At 40.0% G+C, this 20,078-nt stretch overlaps 1 protein-coding gene across 1 annotated transcript in view; it reads right to left on the bottom strand.

Moving 5' to 3' along the window:
- Nucleotides 1–1,094: 1,094 nt before the first annotated feature.
- The window catches only part of pros1 (protein S), a 34,292-nt gene continuing 15,308 nt past the window's right edge, over nucleotides 1,095–20,078 (bottom strand). The window contains 7 exon segments of the mRNA NM_001126067.1: nucleotides 1,095–3,545; nucleotides 4,771–5,002; nucleotides 5,894–6,039; nucleotides 6,817–6,985; nucleotides 8,561–8,725; nucleotides 9,617–9,806; nucleotides 11,099–11,217. Coding sequence (NP_001119539.1) covers nucleotides 3,400–3,545; nucleotides 4,771–5,002; nucleotides 5,894–6,039; nucleotides 6,817–6,985; nucleotides 8,561–8,725; nucleotides 9,617–9,806; nucleotides 11,099–11,217 — 1,167 coding nt within the window. The 3' untranslated portion in view covers nucleotides 1,095–3,399.

Here is a 20,078-nt window from a genome sequence, read left to right as displayed (position 1 = left end):
ATGGTTTGGAACAGTTCCCTAAGCTCTGCCCCCTGTTGATCTAGATTGTAAGCTCTTTTGGGCAGGGCTCTCTTCACCTCTTGTATCGGTTATTGATTGCTTTATATTTTACTCTGTATGTCCAATGTATGTAACCCACTCATTGTACAGCGCTGCGGAATATGTTGGCGCTTTATGAATAATTGTTAATAATAATAGCTGACTACTTTGAGACTCATATAAAATGTAACAGTAGTCGCCTGTCCTCAGCCTGCCTTCAGCCTGCATCCTCCCAATCCCACCATTCCCTGCACACGTGATGTCAATAAGGAAAGGAACATCAGAGTGCATTGTGGGTTATGTAGTTCCTGCATGCTGTCTGTAAGTTGTGGAGATGGAAACATCAATGTTTTAGTCCCTCCTCCTCTGCCAGGATTTCAAATGATGCAGAAAGAGAACTTTTTTGCAGCTGGATTTGAGCATATAAAAATGGTATTTATACATACTTTTTGAAGGGACAGATTACTGTGAAAGGTATATTAGGGGTTTCTGTATTATGTGGGGCTTTTTAACAAATTTTGTTTCCAAAGCCGGAGTTCCCCTTTAAAGGAATATGCTGGATAGGGTTATAAATGTCAGATTTCCTACTGGTGCCGTGACTCTCTGAAACCAGCATTTAACTAGAACTAGTCTATTACAGTTAGAATAAAGGAAGCCAAACTGCGATTGGTTGATATTTGATATTGAACTAACGGGAGATTTCATTGAAAAGAATATACAGGTTTCTACCTGACACCAATGGTTTCATTTGAAAAAACATGTGGCATTTGTAAAGTATGGGGGCCATTTACAAAGTTTTTTGGGTTTTCTTTTGTTTGTAAATCCAAGTAGATGTGTAGTTTTTGTGTTCTTTTCAGTTTCATTCTGCAATTTAATTCATTTCTGCTTTTTCAATTCGGATCATTTAATAATTGGCTAGACATTTGTGGTTTTAGTGGAAATGAGTTTATTTGTGGTTTCAAAAAACTCTAAAACCACGAAAATCAAAGTGTTGATAAATCTGCCCCTATGGGCTTAGTAACTCAGAAATGCAATTTGTCCAAAACAACAAACACTTAAACAAAAAAGTTTATTTTTTTCTGTTACAAACAGGTTTGAATTTCATGTAGGGAACCTCCATACCTGATATAGCACAGAATTAACTGTCTTTCTATACCACCTCATTCATAATGTTAATACATTTTTTTAAATAAAAAATGTTATTTTATTTTTTTAATTCCATGCTACATATGAAACTGACTCCAAGCTTCTACAGAGCGCTGAAGGCCATTTGAAATGCAAGAAAATGAGGTGATAAAATCTTAAAGATCACCATATTTATACTAGTATCATAGAGACTCCAAGCTGAAGAGTAGTTTGAACCAGTCATAAATAATTATAAAACTACTGGAATGTAGGATATGTAGGGTCCATTCCCTATCCCCATATGTATCAGGTTTGAGAGGCTTTACATATATTCCCGAATGCTCGGGACCAAGGGTATTCTGGATAAGGGGTCTTTCTGTAATTTGGATCCCCATACCTTATTGATACTACAAAACCAATAATTAATTAAACCCAATAGGTTTGTTTTGCCTCCAATAAGGATTAATTATATCTTATATTACAGAGAAAAAGGAAATCAATTAAAAAAAATCTGAATAATTCGATTAAAATGGACTCTATGGGACAAAGGCTTTCTGTAATTTGGAGCTTTCTGGATAACGGGTTTCCAGATAACGGATGCCATACCTGTATATATATATATTCCCCTATATTGTCGGTTTGTGTGTAACCAACTGTACCACGGGTGGCGTTAGACCCACTCTGTAGCCATTCAGAGCAAAAAGCCAACTGCCCAATGCAGCGTTTCTTATACAACCAAGTTATTTTACACAATGCCAAGACATCCTCAGTACTAAAAGGAGAGCTTTGCTCAGATTGTATTGAACACTATTCTTTTAAACAAGTAACCAATCAATAAATGCTATCTGCTTATAGGCTGCTATCGCTATGGGTTATTAGACCAATTATGAATGCTGAACCTGCAATTACATTACCCCTTTGAATTTATAGATCAAATAAACATTCACACGGTAGCCCATAGTAACCAATAAAATGTTTTAACAGCTGACCAGTAAATGCTTTTTATGAATGGTTGCTATGCAAGTAGCAAGCCATTTATTGCATTACCCCCAATATTTGTTTTGTGGAAAGAAAATGGCATCCCTGGTGGAGTCCAGTCTTAAGGTGGCCATTCACGGTAAGATCCACAAGCATGGCGAGATCACCAAGCGAGCGGATGTTCTCCCGATATTCCCACCTACAAGTGTGTGAAAAAATGTCTAATTCGATCAAATCAAATTAGGATGGCGGGTATAGGTGCCCTCGGTTCGGGGACCACATCAACGAGCTGATGCAGTTACCAATCCAATGGAAACATCAAACCTCCCCGATGTCAGCTGGGCAGGCCCGTCGTTGGTGCCCATAGACTGGCAGATAAGCTGCCAAATTGGTCTAAAAAACTGATATCGGCAGCTAGAATTGGCCTGTGTATGGCCACCTTTACTCAAATAAATTCCCCCATTTGTGAGCAGTTGTGGACATATTCTGTTATAGTTCAAGTAGTTATTCAAACCCAAACACAACTCAACTTTGCAATATAATCATTTAAAAAAATATGCAGCCTTTTCATGATTTTTAATGTAATAATATAGTTTGGAACAGTTCCCTTAATATAGCCCCGTGTTCCCCTGCTGATCTGGCTGACTACATTGAGACTCAAATAAAATGTAACAGTAGTTCACTGTCCTCAGCTTGCATCCTCCAAGTCCCACAATTCCCTGCACGAGTAATCTCAAATGTGCATTGATGCATTGTGGGATATGTAGTTCCTGCATGCTATCTGTAAGCTGTGGAGAAATTGTTACAATTTGTAACATCAATGTTTTAGCTCCTCCTCCCCTGCTAGGATTTCAAATAATGCAGAAAAAGAAGAACTGTTTTGCAGATGGATTTCAGCATATAAAAATGGTGTATTAGGGATTTCTGTTGTGTGGGGGCTCTTAAACAAATACTGGTTCGGAATCATGAGCTTACATGAGTTGCTTTCTTTAAAAAGGGTTTTAAGGACAAAATTAAAAAATAGCATTGAAGGCGAAACATGGTCTTTTCCTAGAATATTATACCAGCTTATGAATAATTTTCCTAATGCCTAAAATATAGACATATGCTTTGTCTAGGCACTAATTCACGTCATATTAAAAATAGATTGTATGCACAGGCACATCTCATCAGTCACAACACAATAATAATAATATTAATAATGTAGTTTGGTTGCCCAGTAGTGCTTACTAAATGTATAAAATACGAGGCAGGGAACTATAAAACCAGAGGACAGGAATGTGATCGGATATCGTTCTGCTTAGAAATGGCCCCGTCCAGATCCATCAGTTGGTTATTGATAGTCACATCCATGCAGCCCACGTAGTAAGCCGAGACTGGGGTAGCCGCCACAGGGATATCTGCTGGGAAAACCATTATGCCTCATTAGTGCCTTGAATTGTGCAGTCAGTAATCATACTCAACTCAAGAGATAAAAACCATGATTAAATTGCTGTAATCTTTCAATGAAGAGTTCTGTCTTTAATCATACTCTAGTCAAGATAACAAAAAGAAAGCTGAGATTAAACCACTAGCAATCATTAAATACAACCTCACATAGTCAAGTGCCTTCTTAAAACCCATTTATTTTATTTTTTTGTTTTTCAATAATCGTTCCATCATCTTGAATAAGACATCTTTGGGATCTTTCTTTCTGTTTCGCTGGATGTTTTTATCGAAAGCAATATTCTTAGCTAAAGGTGCATCAAGCACAATATACTGGAAATGACAGACACTCATCTCAAAAGGTCTCTGGTGGTATGCAGCCTTTTCATAACTTTTAATGTAATAATATGGTTTGGAACAGTTCCCTAAGCCCCGCCCCCTGTTCCCCTGCTGATCTGGCTGACTACTTTGGGACTCAAATAAAATATAACAGTAATCAACTGTCCTCAGCCTGCCTTCAACCTGCATCCTCCCAATCCCACAATTCCCTGCACACGTGATGTCAATAAGGAAAGGGACATCACAGTGCAATGCATTGTGGGTTATGTAGTTCCAGCATGCTGTATGTAAGCTTTGGAGAAGTTGTTACAATTTATAATATCCATGTTTTAGTCCCTCCTCCCCTGCCAGAATTTCAATTGATGCAGAAAGAGATGTTTTGCAGCTGGATTTCAGCATATAAAAATGGCATTTATTCATACTTTTTAAAGGAACAGATTACAGTGATAGGTACATTAGGGGTTTCAGTGTTGTGTGGGGACTCTTAACAAATTCTAGTGCAGTGTTGTGTGCTGACTTTTAACAAATTCTAGTTCGGAATTAACAAATTCTAGTTCTGAAACCTCTAGTTTTTGCTGAATCTGAATAAATCTGTCTGTCTATCGATCAATCTATATGTCTACAAGAGCAAATGAATTACCTGGAATCAATCAATCTATCTATCTGTTTGTCTATCGATCAATCTATATATCTATCTACAAGAGCAAATGAATTACCTGGAATCAATCAATCTATCTGTCTGTCTATTGATCAATCTATATATCTATCTACAAGAGCAAATGAATTACCTGGAATCAAGCTATCTATCAATCTGTCTGTCTATCGATCAATCTATACATCTATCTACAAGAGCAAATGAATTACCTGGAATCCCTCCTAAATAAGTATCAGGATTCTCTCGCATTGCTTGGTCCAGGACAGAGAGTTGCTTCTCCAGTTCCGCTTGGCTTGCATAAGTAATGTCAGTGTAGGAATTTGCTGTTAGCACAAGGGAGCTTTTCGTGACGCTCACACTTATTAGAAGATTTTTGTCTGTACATATTCTCTTAGTTGTCAGTCGTGCAACAGTGACACTATGTATGCTAACCACAATGCCCTAGGGACAGAAGAAAGATGGAATCAAATGATGGAAATAGCGCAATTTGAGGAAACATCCATGCTCAACTCATGCTTCCATTACAACTCTCAGCAGCATCAGACTGGACCACCTAAGACCCATTACAGAACCTGGTGGGCTCCTTCTCTCAATTTCATACAAAATGTTAAATAATATACTGTAATAGAATAATACACTAATGAAAGGCTGTATATGCAACATATGAATGTTTCTACTGTAGGGAGGAGATTACTGGATAGACTTATAGCCTTGATTAGTGCTGTCCAACTTATTACATGTAGTGGGCTGATTATTTCTCCACTAGCAAGTTTGAGGACAGAACTAAAAATGATGATGTCATACAGTGAAGTCTTTGAGCATACTAGGGGCCATAAAAATACCCTGGAGGGCCACATCTGGGCCATGGCCCTCCAGTTGGACAGCCCGGGCCTACATGAACATATGTACTTTAGTGATCACTCCCTATAAGACAACAACAAGAGATCCTCTGCACTCACCCTTTATCAATATATATATGGTTTAAAATTTAGTGGTTGAGCACAACTTTCCCCTTTTTCACTCCCTATAAAAGACATTATTCCCAATACCATTCCAAAGAGACATTAAATTGCTAAGTTATTTAAAAGGGCCAACATAAGGTGGAACAAAATGGAGTTTTGTCTTTTGTTATCAACTTCCTCACATCAGTTCTGCCAATATTGCTCACACTTTTCTTTTCTGTGGAACCCTATAATGTGCAGATATTGAATCAGAGGTGCAAAGTACAAAGCTGCTCATTACATGTTTTAGACTTGACCTGATTTATAAATGTGACTAAATCTAAAACCAAATCTCTCTCATGCTGGAGGTGGGAAAAGGAAAAACTGATACCTGTAGGAAGTCAGATGCTAGATCTTCAATAGCTATGGCGAGAGGCACAGTCTCACCATTCACCAGAGAAAACATGACCCCAATTCCAGTTGATGATCTGATATTCAAGGTGATATTTGCAAACCACTCTCCATTTGTTGAATCGTCTAATGGAAACAGGTAAAATAAATGCATATGATGTATTTTAATATAAATGTCTGGTTTCTGAATGGTCTAAACTGTAAATATACAAAAATATCTGTGGTATAACTCCATCTGACCAACTCATGGATGAACGCTCTGCTCCAGAAGAAGAAATGGGGTATCACTGTAACTTCTAACTCTTTCAACTTTTTGATTTAATGTTAATTTGTGACATAAACCTAAAGCCACCACCCAAAGAGATTAGCAGATTAGTAGTTTTTACTGATTTCAGCTGGGGATGTTAACCCGACCACAAAATAAAAAAGGAACTTCTGCTAACCTCACCCTAATTCTAGGTCCAGTAATAAGAAAAATGGCAAGAACACATCAGTAAATAGTTTTTTGTTTTATAAAGATGTGATACAAGCTTTGGAGAGAGGACAGAATTACCTGTTCTAGTCTGTCAGTTTCTCCTGAATTATATAATAGTTATTCTAGAGAGTGCGTTTTTTGGACTTTCTAGGTTCAAGTTTGATGTCCAAGATTTAGTCATCATAGCTACTGACAAGGTTGCTGTAAGAATCTGTATTATATCCTAAATGTAGTTTAGGTCTGGCTTCCCTGTTCATTGCTTTGAGCTTACCTGGGAAGGAGGGGTTAATCCCATAGTTTGTGAGCCTTGGGTCTACAGCAAATGATCCCATCTAGCCACAGATCTTCTATGTCAGATAGGATGGAGACACACTTAACACTCCTCAAAAACTGCTTGGCACAGGGAAAATGTAAATATGTTTACTTACTATAGTTCATAAAAAAACGGGCCACTCCACCTCCGGGGTAGTAGGAACCTCTTTCCACAGACACTAAACAATGTTTGCTTTGCTTTCCTTGAATAACCTCCTTTACTCCCAAAGCTCCCTGGTTCATCAAGTTCCATCCACGTATGCAACCATCTAAGCGAGGGTTAATCTGAAAGCAGTGGAGAAGACTGTGAAGGATTAAGCTGGATATTTTTGAACACATAAAGCTTTGTCACAACTGAAGTCAGGAGATAATATATTTTATTTCATTTTTTTTCACCCTTGTCTCATCCTTAGATTGGTTTGCAAATAGAATAGAAATGTCCAGTGCTAATTAAATAAATGATCACAATGATAATACTCATCATCATTACCATCATGCTAGAATGCAATGAATAGAATAAGATGATCAGGTATGATGTGTATCACACACAGGGAAATATAACAGCATTGTGATAGGTGTAAATACAATTAGCCCCTTAAGAGTCTTCCAGCAAAGGCATCTCAGCCACCTGCTGCAGATGCAGATAGTACCTAACCAGCCCTGTTTATCTGAAATGGGACCATGTTGGGGGGGACGCAGTTGTCATGTGGTCAAAAAACATTCACAGTCAGTTTAGGAAATGTCTACCTACAAAGCATCAAAAGAGTCAGTTTAGCAAAATTCGAATTTGGCTCATTTTCTATTATTTTCTAATTTAAATTGGAAACTTTACAACACTCACTGTTTGCTTATTTATCAAAAAATAAAATTATAAAAAATCTCCAGGAAACTCCCACTGACTTCTACCTGAACTCGGAAGCTTTTCGATAACAAAGTTTTACCCTCGAGCTTTTAAACTATAATTCAAATTTGTGTTGTAGCATAAAAAAAATTTGAATTGTGGCAAAAATTCTGATTCGAACATTGTAAAGCAACCCCTCATGTCAGAATTCAAATTTCACAGAAAATATAAAGATGGATCTGAAAGCCATTACTCTCACAACTTTATTAAGTATCCAGATTTTGAGTTTCATAAAGAATAATGAATTTTGCAGAGAAAATGAGTTTTATAAATTGAAGATGGACAATATGAACCACGATCTAATACATCAAATTTGAATTTTATACAAAATCAAGGTCATTAAAGACATCTGAGGCTCACTTGCAAATCTACTGAAATGTAAGAGGAATGCTTGGCCCACCCTATATTAGATTCTAAAGTGCCTAAATATGGAATTCCTTTTGTTCTGGTTACACCTCATTCTGTAAGTGTAAAAGTGCCGATACACGGGTCAATTGTAGCTGCCGATATTGGTCCCTTGGACCGATTTGGCAGCTTATTGGCCCATGTAGGGGCAGTAATGACGGCCATGCCCGACCAACATCTGGCCTGAAATTGGCCAGATATCAATCGGGCAGGTTAAAAGAGTTTAGTCGGATCAGGGACCGCATCGGCTCGTTGATGAGGTCGCTGGACCGACTGTGCCATTGCCACTGTTAGAATTCGATTGTTTGACCCAGTAGGTGGGGATATCGGGAGAAGATCCGCTCGCTTGGAGATCTCGCCAAGCAAGCGGATCTTAATGTGTATGGCCACCTTTTGGTAACAGTGATTTTTATACCATTTTACAACTGTAATCCATGCCATCTTCTGAGCATAATGTAAGAATCCCTGGAACAAGAACCCTCTGACTGCTGCCACTGCAGTACTAACTGATGCCATTTACATCAAATAAAACAGGAATCACAATATACACTTACCGGTTTAATAATATTTTCAATTTTCCTGGGTAATCCTGCAATATAGACTTTTGTTTCCAAAATACCATTTGCGGGTTTGAATAGGCTTCTTGGGTTATTGATGTTCATTACAGCTTCTTTTGCTATTTTCACACTGATGATGTTTTCCAGCTCTTCCACGGTTATCTACAAGACAAGAGCCAATCTGTTTGTACCATGATGATTATACGGCTATCATTGAGTATAATTGAATGTCAAGAATGTAAATCGCCGGTGGGATGGCAAAAGCGGTGCCACGAATTGCTTAAGTCGCCTGAAGTTTCCTCCACCGGCGATTTACATTCTAGACGGTGGGATGGCATTGCGGGGAGATTAGTAGCCCCCGACAAGGGAGATTTGTCGCGGCGCGACTAAACTCCCCATGTACCCCTGCCCTAAAGGTGAACCACCCCTTTAAAAGGAGATAAAGGTCATAGACATTTAGTTTAGAAACATAGAATCTGAACTTAGGATATATAGATCACAGATATATAGATCAAAAAGATGGGATCTGAACTTAGGAGATAGACACAGATCTTAGATCAATAGATAAGAAGTACAGATTCTGAACTTAGAAGGAGAAACTGACATAGATCATAGATATATAAATCAGAAGGAACAAGTGCCGGACCATGTAGAAGACTTGGTTTTGCAAATGTGCATAAGCCTTCTTTACACTTTAGGGCAGTGGCACATGGGGAGATTAGTTGATCTTTGTTAATGCGGACAACTAATCTCCCTGTAATGCCATCCCACCGGCAAGAATGTAAATCGCCAGTAGGATGGCATACGTGCCGATTCGTTTTCCCGAAGTTGCCCAAAGATACCTAGCAAGGAAACTTCAGGCGACTTTGGGAAACCAAAGCAACGCGTATGCCATCCCACTGGAGATTTACACTCTTGCCGGTGGGACGGCATTTAAAGAAGATTAATCAGCCGCAATCGCGAAGATTTATCGCCAGTGACTAATCTCCACATGTGCCACTGCCCTTAGGTTTTGGAGATTATGTAGAGAAGGAAAGGAAGGTGTGAACTTACAATATGCCACTCCCCATTATTGATTGCCTTGCCACCAGTTGTTACTTTTGTCCACAATTCATTCTTGAACTGAATTTCAATCTTTCCATCACGGAGAGCAAGCAAAAACCATGATGTGCTATCAGCCGACTCTGCGTATAAAATGACCCCCTCCCCGTCATATGTTCGGAAGTCAAATTCGGCTGAAAAGCTGTTAGGAAAGTAATAGTGAAACATCTGTTAGCCTTCCGTGCTACCTATAAAAATGGATCTGATTCAGTTAAATTGAGAGCACAAAACTGCTATAGGCTTATGATGCATTCAGCTAAAGAGTGACTTCCACTGCAGCATTTCTATAGCAACAGATGAAGAAGACATGAATTTCAAGAAAACTAATGGAAAACAGTGCTGTAGCATGCCATAAAACTGATTGTATATTAAGGCAGCCACAATAATTTAGGTCACATTTATGCGAGGCAAAAACATGTACATAAGTAGCAATAGAAATTCTAGCAAGGTACCGTCCTGCTTAATATATTGTGTCCCTTGAGGAGCACAGAGCTGCAGTGGCCGGTATATCTTACCTACTGTCGAATGCTAAATCAGTTGCCTCCAGCTATGTTACTGGAAAGGAACCAGTGTAAATTTATATAGAGTTTGTTCCGCCTTTGGCAAAGGCAGTTAGGAATGCTGGGAGCTATAACAGGATGTCAAGAGACTGGATATCTGTAAGATTGGCTGCTATTTCATGTTGTGATCTGGATAGTAGAGTGCTACCATTGTGCTTGCTGTGTGGTGCTTCTGCCCTTGGTGTGGGTGAATGCAGCACTTCTGGGCATGTGGAGATAATGGAGGGTTTATGTTGCAGGGTGCTGCCCAGATGTTCCAAATATGACCAGAATATAAAAGTGTATAAAAGTAATTACAATATAATGTACTGTTGCCCTACATTGCTACAACTGGTGTGTTTGCCTCAGAAAGACTACTATAGTTTATATAAATAAGCTGCTGTGTAGCCATGGGGGCAGCCATTCAAGCTGGAAAAAAGGCACAGGTTACATAGCAGATAACTAGTAGATAAGCCCCATATAATGGGGGTTTATCTGTTATCTGCTAAGTAACCTGTGCCTTTTCTCCTTTGAATGGCTGCCCCCATGGCTACACAGCAGCTTACCAGCAGCAGTTGTACCAGTGCAGGGCAATAGTATATTATATTGTAATTACTTTTAAACACTTTTACTTTTTAGTGTTACTGTTCCTTTAAAGGAAAAGGCACGGAGAAACACCTGCCATGAGCAGGCAGCAAGTACAAAGCTCCCTCCCCAGTGCCTAGTGTCCCCCAATTGGAATCATGAGCACCCACCTTGCACCCTTCCTTTATGCAGCATTGCTGAATGCATACAGCACCGCACAGCTCTTTGTGCTCCCCTCCATACATAGATAGATGAAAATTTTATAAAACATATTTTTCTTTTTAATAAAAAAGCACATATAAATACTTACCGACTAACATCAGGCAGTTTGAATCTCAAATAAACTACTGGTATCCCTGTAAACTGCTCAGCCAGGTACAGCAGCTCGTAATTTGTCTCGAGATTAAGTGGCACACAAACAGGAATACTCTGGAAAAGAGCCAATAATGAAGAGGTAAGGGAAAGTGGAATTACAAAGGTCTGATAACAATTTGTCCTCATATTCCAGCTCTGATTGGGAATAAACACATAAAAATATCAGTGCACGTGTTTTATCAGTTAACACCGTGATGAGCATAGATGTTAAGCCAAACTTTAAGACAAGAATGTAGATAAAATGTTAAATTTGGCTCAGTATTAGGACAAATCTTTTGTGTATGATTTGGTACAATCCTATACCAATAGTACATGGCCTTAAGCCTTGTGCCTTTATATAATCACAAAACTTCTCATGATTTCTAATATCCTTATAATTTACAGTAGGGGGTTACATTACCCCTTATAATACATGAGTGATACTCAGAGTTCCCTGTATAACTCAGCCTGCAGCCTTGTGCCTTTATATGGGCACAGAACCCCTCAGTGCCTACTAATATACTTATAATTAAGTGTAGTGGGTACATTATCCCTTATACAGGTATGGCATTTGTTATCTGGAAACCCGTTATCTAGTAAGTTCCGAATTACGGAAAGGCCATCTCCCATAGACTCCATTACAGGTATAGGACCAATTATCCAAAATGCTCGGGACCAAGGGTATTCCAGATAAGGGGTCTTTCCGTAATTTGGATCTCAATACTTTAAGTCTACTAAAAAATCAATAAAACATTAATTAAACCCAATAGGATTGTTTTGCATCCAATAAGGATTATTTATATCTTAGTTGGAATCAATTACAAGGTTCTGTTTTATTTCTACATAGAAAAAGGAAATCAGTTTTAAAATCCTGAATTATTTGATTAAAATGGAGTCTATGGGAGTTGGGCATTCCATAATTCGGAGCTTTCTGGATAACGGGTTTCCGGAAAATCCGAGGTCCCTAGCATTCTGGATAACAGGTCCCATACCTGTAATACATGAGTGATACTCAGAGTTCCCTGTATAAATCAGCCTGCAGCCTTGTGCCTTTATATGGGCACAGAATCCCTCAGTGACTCTTATAATAAATGAGTGATACTCATAAATATGTCAATTTTACACTGAATGAATTTTAAAATCTAGTTATTCAGTGTTCAAAAACGAGCTGATCGCCATTACTAGCTGTTATACAGCCATTTATTTCCAATTGCAGGGACTATGTACCAAAACTGGGACATGATCTTTACAGCACCAAATGATGGCAGCATTGCGCTACTACAGACAGCACCTTGCAGACAAAAGGACACTTGAAACCACATAATAAAATTTGATCCATTGATCATGTTTATAAACATATTATGGCAGTGAGATGACAGGCATCATAATACATTTATTTACACTGATATTAATAAGTTATTAAGTAAAAGACAAAAAAGCCTGGTCCCGGGTTCTCCATAACTATTTCCAATTTATATTTATTTAAAAATCAGTACTATTATTTTCTTTGTAAAACACAACCCCTTGCCTACAATTCCCCCTTCACACCACTAGCTGTGATTACTGAGCGCACAAATCATTTGGCGCCCCCTGCTGTGAAATGATCAGCGCTATACTGCGTTCTGCACAGCAAAATTAATATTTCGAGCTTGGAACCTTTCTGTTATTCACCCTGTAATCATTTATTAAGTAGAAAATGATATGATATAATCCTCATAAAGTCACATGACTGTCAGTGCTTGAAACAGCAATTTTTTAGCTGGAAAATGCAGATTTTGCACATTTTTGAATTTCCATTCATGTCAGTGGAGCAATTCTCTGCTGGTTGAAATACTTATAAAAAGTTATGTGCCATTACCTTGGGCTTTTTCAGGCTACAGTTGTATAAAAACCATGTATCTTGTGTTCATAATGGCATCACGTTTTATTTAACTTGTTCATTAGTGACTTAGGGGAAGGTATGGTAAGTAATGTATCAGTGTTTGCAGATGACACAAAACTCTGCAGCCCAATTAGTTCTATCCGGGATGTGGCACCTTGCAGCAGGATCCTGACAAACTGGCAGTCTGGGCGGATGAGATTTAATGTGGATAAATGTAAGGTCATGCACCTATTGTGTAAAAATATGCAGCCGCTTATACCCTTAATGGGACTGCACTAGGCAAATCCATAATGGAGAAGGACCTTGGAGTCCTTGTAGATAATAAACTTGGCTGTAGCAAGCAATGCCAGGCAGCAGCTGCAAGGGCAAACAAGGTTTTGAGCTGTATTAAAAGGGGTATAGATTCACGGGAGGAGGGGGTTATTCTTCCCCTTTACAGAGCGCTGGTAAGGCCCCATCTAGAATATGCTGTTCAGTTTTGGTCTCCAGTGCTCAAACGGGACATTATTGAGTCAGAGAGGGTCCAGAGAAGAGTAGCTAAGCTGGTAAAGGGTATGGAAAGTCTCAGTTATGAAGAAAGACCAAGTTGTGGTTGTTTACTTTGGAGAAGAGGGCCTTATAGGGAAACTCTGGCTTCAGAACCAAAATTTCTTAAAGAATCCCACACAACACAGAAACTCTTAGTATACCTATCTTTGTAATCTGTTCCTTCAAAAAGTATTAATAAATACCATTTTTATCTGCTGAAATCCAGCTTCAAAACAGTTCTTCTCTTTCTGCATCATTTGAAATCCTGACAGGGGAGGAGGGACTGAAACACTGATGTTTCAAATTGTAATAACACTCAACAACTTACAGACAGCATGCAGGAACTACATATCCCAGAAAGCATTGCACTGTGATGTTCCTTTCCTTATTGACATCATGTCGGCTGGGAATTATGGGATTTGGAGGCTGAAAACGCTGCATATTTTTTAAAGGGGACCTATACCATTAATTTTTAAAATGCACTAAACCATGTGAAATAATGTAAAATAGAAGAAAGTGCTTTTATTTCAGTACCTTTCAGGTCAAATATGTCCCTAACAGCTTGAAAACTGTGCACCACTAAGGGCTACCAAATAGCCAATCACAGCCCCTATTTGGTACCCCCAGGGTACATTTTCCATGCTTGTGTTGCTCCCCAACTCTTTTTCATTTGAATGTGGCTCACCATAGACAGTTACTATTTAGTTGGCTGGTGGGGGACTACTTGGGCCTCTCTGTACGGGCACAGGGGGGACAGTTGTCCCGGGCTTGGACGATATCTTTGCTTTAAACTACGGGCCCTGTCATTGGTGGCCAGCGGGAAATTTGATTATATAACCATATAAAATGTGCAGATGGTGCAGGGAGCCGGGCACAGACCTAGAGGATGCCAGAGGAAGCCGTAGGAAGTCTCTGGGGGGGGGGGGGGAGCTGAGGGGAGCCGGAGGAAGTTCCTGGGGGGAAGCTGGAGGAAGCCGAAGTGGAGCCGGAGGAAGTCGCTGGGGGGGGTGGGGGAGCTAAGGGGAGCCGGAGGAAGTTGCTGGGGGGGGAGCTGGAGGATGCCCAAGGAAGCCGCAGGGGAGCCAGAGGAAGTCGCTGGGGGGGGGGAAGCTGAGGGGAACCGGAGGAAGTTCCTGGGGGGGGAGCTGGAGGAAGTCGTTGGGTGGGGGCTGTAGGAAGTGTCTGGGGGAAACCACAGGGGAGTCGGAGGAAGTCGCTGGGGAGGGAGCTGGAGGAAGTTGCTGGGGGGGCATGCGCTGGAGGAAGTCGCTGGGGGTGGGGGAGCTGGAGGAAGCCGCAGGGGACCTGGATGAAAATTTTGTTGTGAGGGGCCCTGTGATTTCACGATGGAGGCAAATTGGAGAGGCTTCAGAATGGTTTTTTTTTTACCTTCCTCTGGATTAACTAGCAGTTAGACACATGTCCTTCACATCTATATAAAACCTGCCTTTTTGTCACCTACTACTATATTACATTCAGTCACTTTTATATCTCTTACAGCTGTGAGTAAGACAGTGAGCCTTTCTGAATATAACCACTCTGCTTATATATCCATGGGCAATGCTATATAAAAACAATTGTAACTAAATGAATGCCACAGATGTATAAAAATGTTTATTTTTATTCTCTTTTATGTAAATTGAAGAAATCTTTCCAGCCGGAGATGTTATTAGATAAGGGCCCTTCAGTGTAGGAAACAATGTTCCCGCTGTGCCGCACAAAACTGGCATTCATAGACATGTAAGCTTGGCTCTGTAATGCCTGATAGGCTGGCAATACCCCGGGAGCTTTTTGGGGCTTAAAGAGAATCAGAATTACTGGCACGTTCCAATATGTGTGCCACAGCTTAGGCAGAATTACACAATACAGCGAGCTGCAGGGCAGCATTGTTCTCCGAGTCCCTGTCAGAATGTGCCAACATCACAAGCAGGTTTCTTGCAAGGGGCTGGAAGCTAAAGTGATTATAGAGTAGGGCAGGGAGGGCATTTGCGCATCTGTCATTGAAGTAAAAAGCATGTATTCCCATGTCTGATGTGTCATTCATAGGAGCCTATTTATTAACACAGGAAAAGGAATTTTGACAAATAAAAGAATATTTTTGCCCATTTATAAAACACTATGACAATTAGCAAGAATGTATGCCACTCTAGACTAAGCAAAGCGGTATATGGGGTCATTTACAGAGTGCAGGGCAGGGGTAACTGACAGGTTTTTCACATTTTCCCTGCACTTCCGTGAACTGACACAGAGAATAGAGACCCCGTAATCATGAGGGGTGGGCAAGGGAGGGCATGTAGGCCCCCAACTCTCTAAAGTGCTTCATGCTCTATGGCAGGTCCAGGTTTGGACTGGGATTCAAAAAAGGCCCTGCATTACATGTACACGGGAGCCCTACAACCCCCCACAGAACCACTAAATAGTGACTCTCTATGGCATTTTATAGCAGCCCCTCTTGCATTTGTAGTTTCGCTCTATGGTATGGATATATAGGGCATATATTCTTCCACAAGACAAAGCAGGATCAATTAGCCATTACCCAAATAGCTCATTAACATTACCTATAATGCTGCTGCCAGCTGTCTTACAAGAGGAGACAACGAGATAAGAAGACTGAGAAGACAGGAAATCTAGGCTTCTGGTCACCAATCAGGACCATGCAAGCAAAGAACTGGAAGTGATGCAGTCAAAGATGGAGGCTGCCAACACCTCAGTGCAGCTCTACATTTCTTCCTCCCAAACAGGGGAGAGTAAGCCTTTCTGACTTTTCAACTATGCAGTTTGGGAGGGTACCTGAGGTTCCATTTGAAATAGAACCCACAAGTTTTTAGCTTTCACTTTAAAGGGGTGGTTCGCCTTTAAATTAACTTTTAGTTTAATGTAGCGCGCAATATTCTAAGACAATTTGCAATTGGTCTTCATTTTTTATTATTTGTAGTTTTTGAAATATCTAGCTTTAAATATTTAGATTTAAAAGTAGCAGCTCTGCAGTCTGAAATTTCAGCAGCTATCTGGTTGCTAAGGTCCAGATTACCCTAGCAACCAGTCATTGATTTGAATAAGAGACTGGAATATTAATACAAGAGGGCCTTGTTGCTGGGTCTTTCCAGCTGCATTTCCAGTTTTGCTATAATACTAATACAAATGTTGGACTGTAATAAAACCCAATAAAAATTTTAAAAACTAAAAAAAAAAAAAAAATTACAGTAACAATAAAATTGTAGCCACACAGGGAACCATGTGACCCTCATCTAAAAGCTGGAAAGAGGCAGAAGAAGGCGGCAAATAATTAAAATACTGGAGAAAAAAAAGGAAAAATGAAGACCAATAGAAAGTTGCTTAGAATTGTCTAATCTATAACATAATTAAAGTTAACCTAAATGTGAACAACCATTTTAAGGCCTATGGCTCACAGGTTGCATTTTACACCAGAGATTATTGTTCAGTGTGATAATGTCCCATCCTGGCGACTTTCCCCCCCCCAGATATTAAAGGAGAAGGAAAGGTAAGCTTTATCAGAAAGGTCTATGTAAATACAGCCATAAGCACTCACAGAAACACTGCACTGTATTCTGAGTCCTCTATCAAAAGATTTGTTGTCTCTTTGGTTTCCTGTGCCAGAGACACGCAGCTCTCTCCTCTCTCCTGCTCCCCCCTCCCTCAAGAATGCTAAGAACTCACTCCCCCCATTAGGAATGTGGATCTGAGCCAATCAGCAGGAAGCTTCTTCATAGTCTTACTAACTGAGCATGTTCACCAGTCTTAGCATAGTATTGTATAATGCCAGCACAGCCAGCATTACAAATTTCTATACTAAGGGGCACATTTACTAATCCACGAATCCGAATCACGAATGGGAAAAAATCGTATTGGAAACGAAAATTTCGTAAGATCGCAAATATCACGAAAATGCTTACGAAAAAATCGTATTAGTCACAATAATATCGTATTGGCGATCCGAAAGTCTCGAAATTTTCGTACCGAACAATTGTAAACAGCGGTAAAACCTTTCCGATTTTTTCGTGCAAACGTCCGAAAAAGTTGTGCGGCGTACGAAAAAGTTGTGCGGACGCCCGAAAAAATCGGCGAAAATACGCTCGGAGCGTTCGCATGAACGCTCGTGCGTTCGTGCTTTTGTAAATGTGCCCCTAAGTGAATATAGGGTACAATATTGGCATTTTTTCATTCTTTTGACAAAACAAATAAGTAAGGGTTATTTCCTTGCCTCCTCTAAGTACTGTATAAACTCGAGTATAAGCCTAGTTTTTCAGCATCCAAAATGTGCTGAAAAAGTCACCCTCGGCTTATACTCGAGTCGGGTGCCATGGGTCCCTCTAGATTACCACCCTCTCTCCTTTGTGTGCAAATTAGGCCACCTGCAACCAGACCCTCCAGTGCCTTGGCCTAGGCTCCCACTAGCAATACTTATTTCCCCTTACATCCCTCTGGGACTGGGTCTGCTGCCAGTTTGCCAATGTGCAATGAGCGTGGGGTAGTACTCATATTTTTTTTGTTGACCCTCTTCTCCGCTTACAGAGCTAGTTTACTGTTTTTCTTTGAAATAAATATTGAAAAACATGTACCCCACTGATGCCTCAATTAATGTCATTTTATTGGTATTTATTTTGATTGTTAAAACTTAGCAGTAGCTGCTGCATTTCCCACCCTAGGCTTATACTCGAGTCAATAAGTTTTTCCAGTTTTCTTAGGTAAAATTAGGTACCTCGGCTTATATTCGGATCGGCTTATACTCGAGTATATATGGTAGGTGCCCCTGTCTTTTCTATTTTGTCAAGGGACTCCCATCATCTATAATAGGTGAGAAATACAGAATTAACTGTTTACAAAAAGAAAACACACAAAATTGTTGCACTATGACAGCGACTGCAGTTGAGGAAATAAAATCTGGAGAGAAAGCAATCAAGTATTGTAATAATCCATAAGGAGAGGCAGGAAGCCTGACGCAGCTCAATGAATGTGCTGGCTGCTTGCAATAAAGCACAGGAGATGCCCAGAGCTCCAGGCAACAGAGGTTCCACAAATCACTCAATAAACAACACAAAAGCACATCAGCCGTCCCACCGGTGACCTGCCGCAGTATTTCTACTGGAAAATAACACCCATAAACCTCTCCGTCTATTGAGATGAATGGCACAAGCGCCCCGGCTAGAGCGCAATAACTGGCTGTAGCCTTAAGCCCAGCGCGCGGCGGCTCAGTGTTTCATTACAGCGCGGTCAAGGACTTCGCTAACTCCGTGTCATTACTTTAAAAGTTATGTTGGTAATTTTCTACTTAGGCCGTGATCTTAAAGCATAAAATTAATGGCCGGTATAATGGCTGGTTGTGCCTGTAAGATTACTTCCGACCAGAGGAGAAAGTAAACTGATGCTGCTTGACAGAAATTACTTGCGAGCCTAGAGGGGACGCAGCTGTCACAGACACATCATTTGGGAGAGATTTACAGAAAGAAAGAAAAAAGGCAGAGAACACTGAACCAAGGAACATTTGTAGGCACAGGGATATACAGGAGATTTGTGTGTCCTACTGATCCTTATGTCGCTCAGGGACATCACTAAAACCTCTCTCATTAAAGGGTTGTTCACTTGGCATTCTTACACGATTTGCATTAGTTTTTCACTTTTTTATTTTCTGTGGTTTTAAATGATTTTGCTTTTTGTTCAGCAGTTCTCCAGTTTGGAAATTTCAGCAGGCATCTGGTTGCTTGGGTTCAAATTACCCTAGAAACCAGGCAGTGGTTTAAATGAGAAACCAAAATATGAACATGGAAGCTAGAAAGAGTCAGAAGAAAAGGCAAATCATTTAAAAACAATAAGATATAAAAAATGAAGATCAATTGAAAAATTGCTAGGAATCGGCCATTCTATAACATACTAAACGTTAACTCAAGGGTGAATTGCCCCTTTAACATCCAAAGGTTTATTCGAATAATGGGTTTTGGTGCTTTTCTGTTACAAATGATTTTATCTTATAAAGTTCTGCCACCCAAAGTTCTCTTCCCAACTCATTTCAGAAACTCAGGATTGAGACTGCTGTACTCTTGTGTCAGGGAATGCAGGCAGCAGTCTGGCTTCCAGCACTTAGTAAGTTGGACCTGATGATATTGATGTCAGTACCCCCTTTAAAACATAAAGGGAAAACGCCCAATCTGCCCAGCCTTTATAGTGCCCAGCACCGAAGGCCCTAACAATTCTACTCATAAGGGGTCATTTATGAATGAATCCCCATGTAAGGGTCACAATAAAATGGGAGCAATTTATGTGTTTATTGCTGCTATTTATTTAAGGTACTTGCAGTACTTGGTAACCATAACCCTGACTGTAAACTTATGCAATACAAAACAGATCTTCAGTCCTTTCTATAAAGATGGTCACATATAATGCTGGACCAACAATAGTTAGGGGTTTAAACTGATTTATTTCAACTATATGTTTGAGTTACTTAATGAGACCACTGGGTAATGCAGTATGTATAGCCTAAGGCTGTCCAACTGGAGAGTGGCAGGCCAGA

The sequence above is a fragment of the Xenopus tropicalis genome, chromosome 2 (assembly GCF_000004195.4).
Source record: "Xenopus tropicalis strain Nigerian chromosome 2, UCB_Xtro_10.0, whole genome shotgun sequence".
Classification (NCBI taxonomy): domain Eukaryota; kingdom Metazoa; phylum Chordata; class Amphibia; order Anura; family Pipidae; genus Xenopus; species Xenopus tropicalis.
The sequence above is the reverse complement of the archived record's forward strand: the minus strand, read 5'-3'. Positions and strand labels throughout refer to the sequence as shown.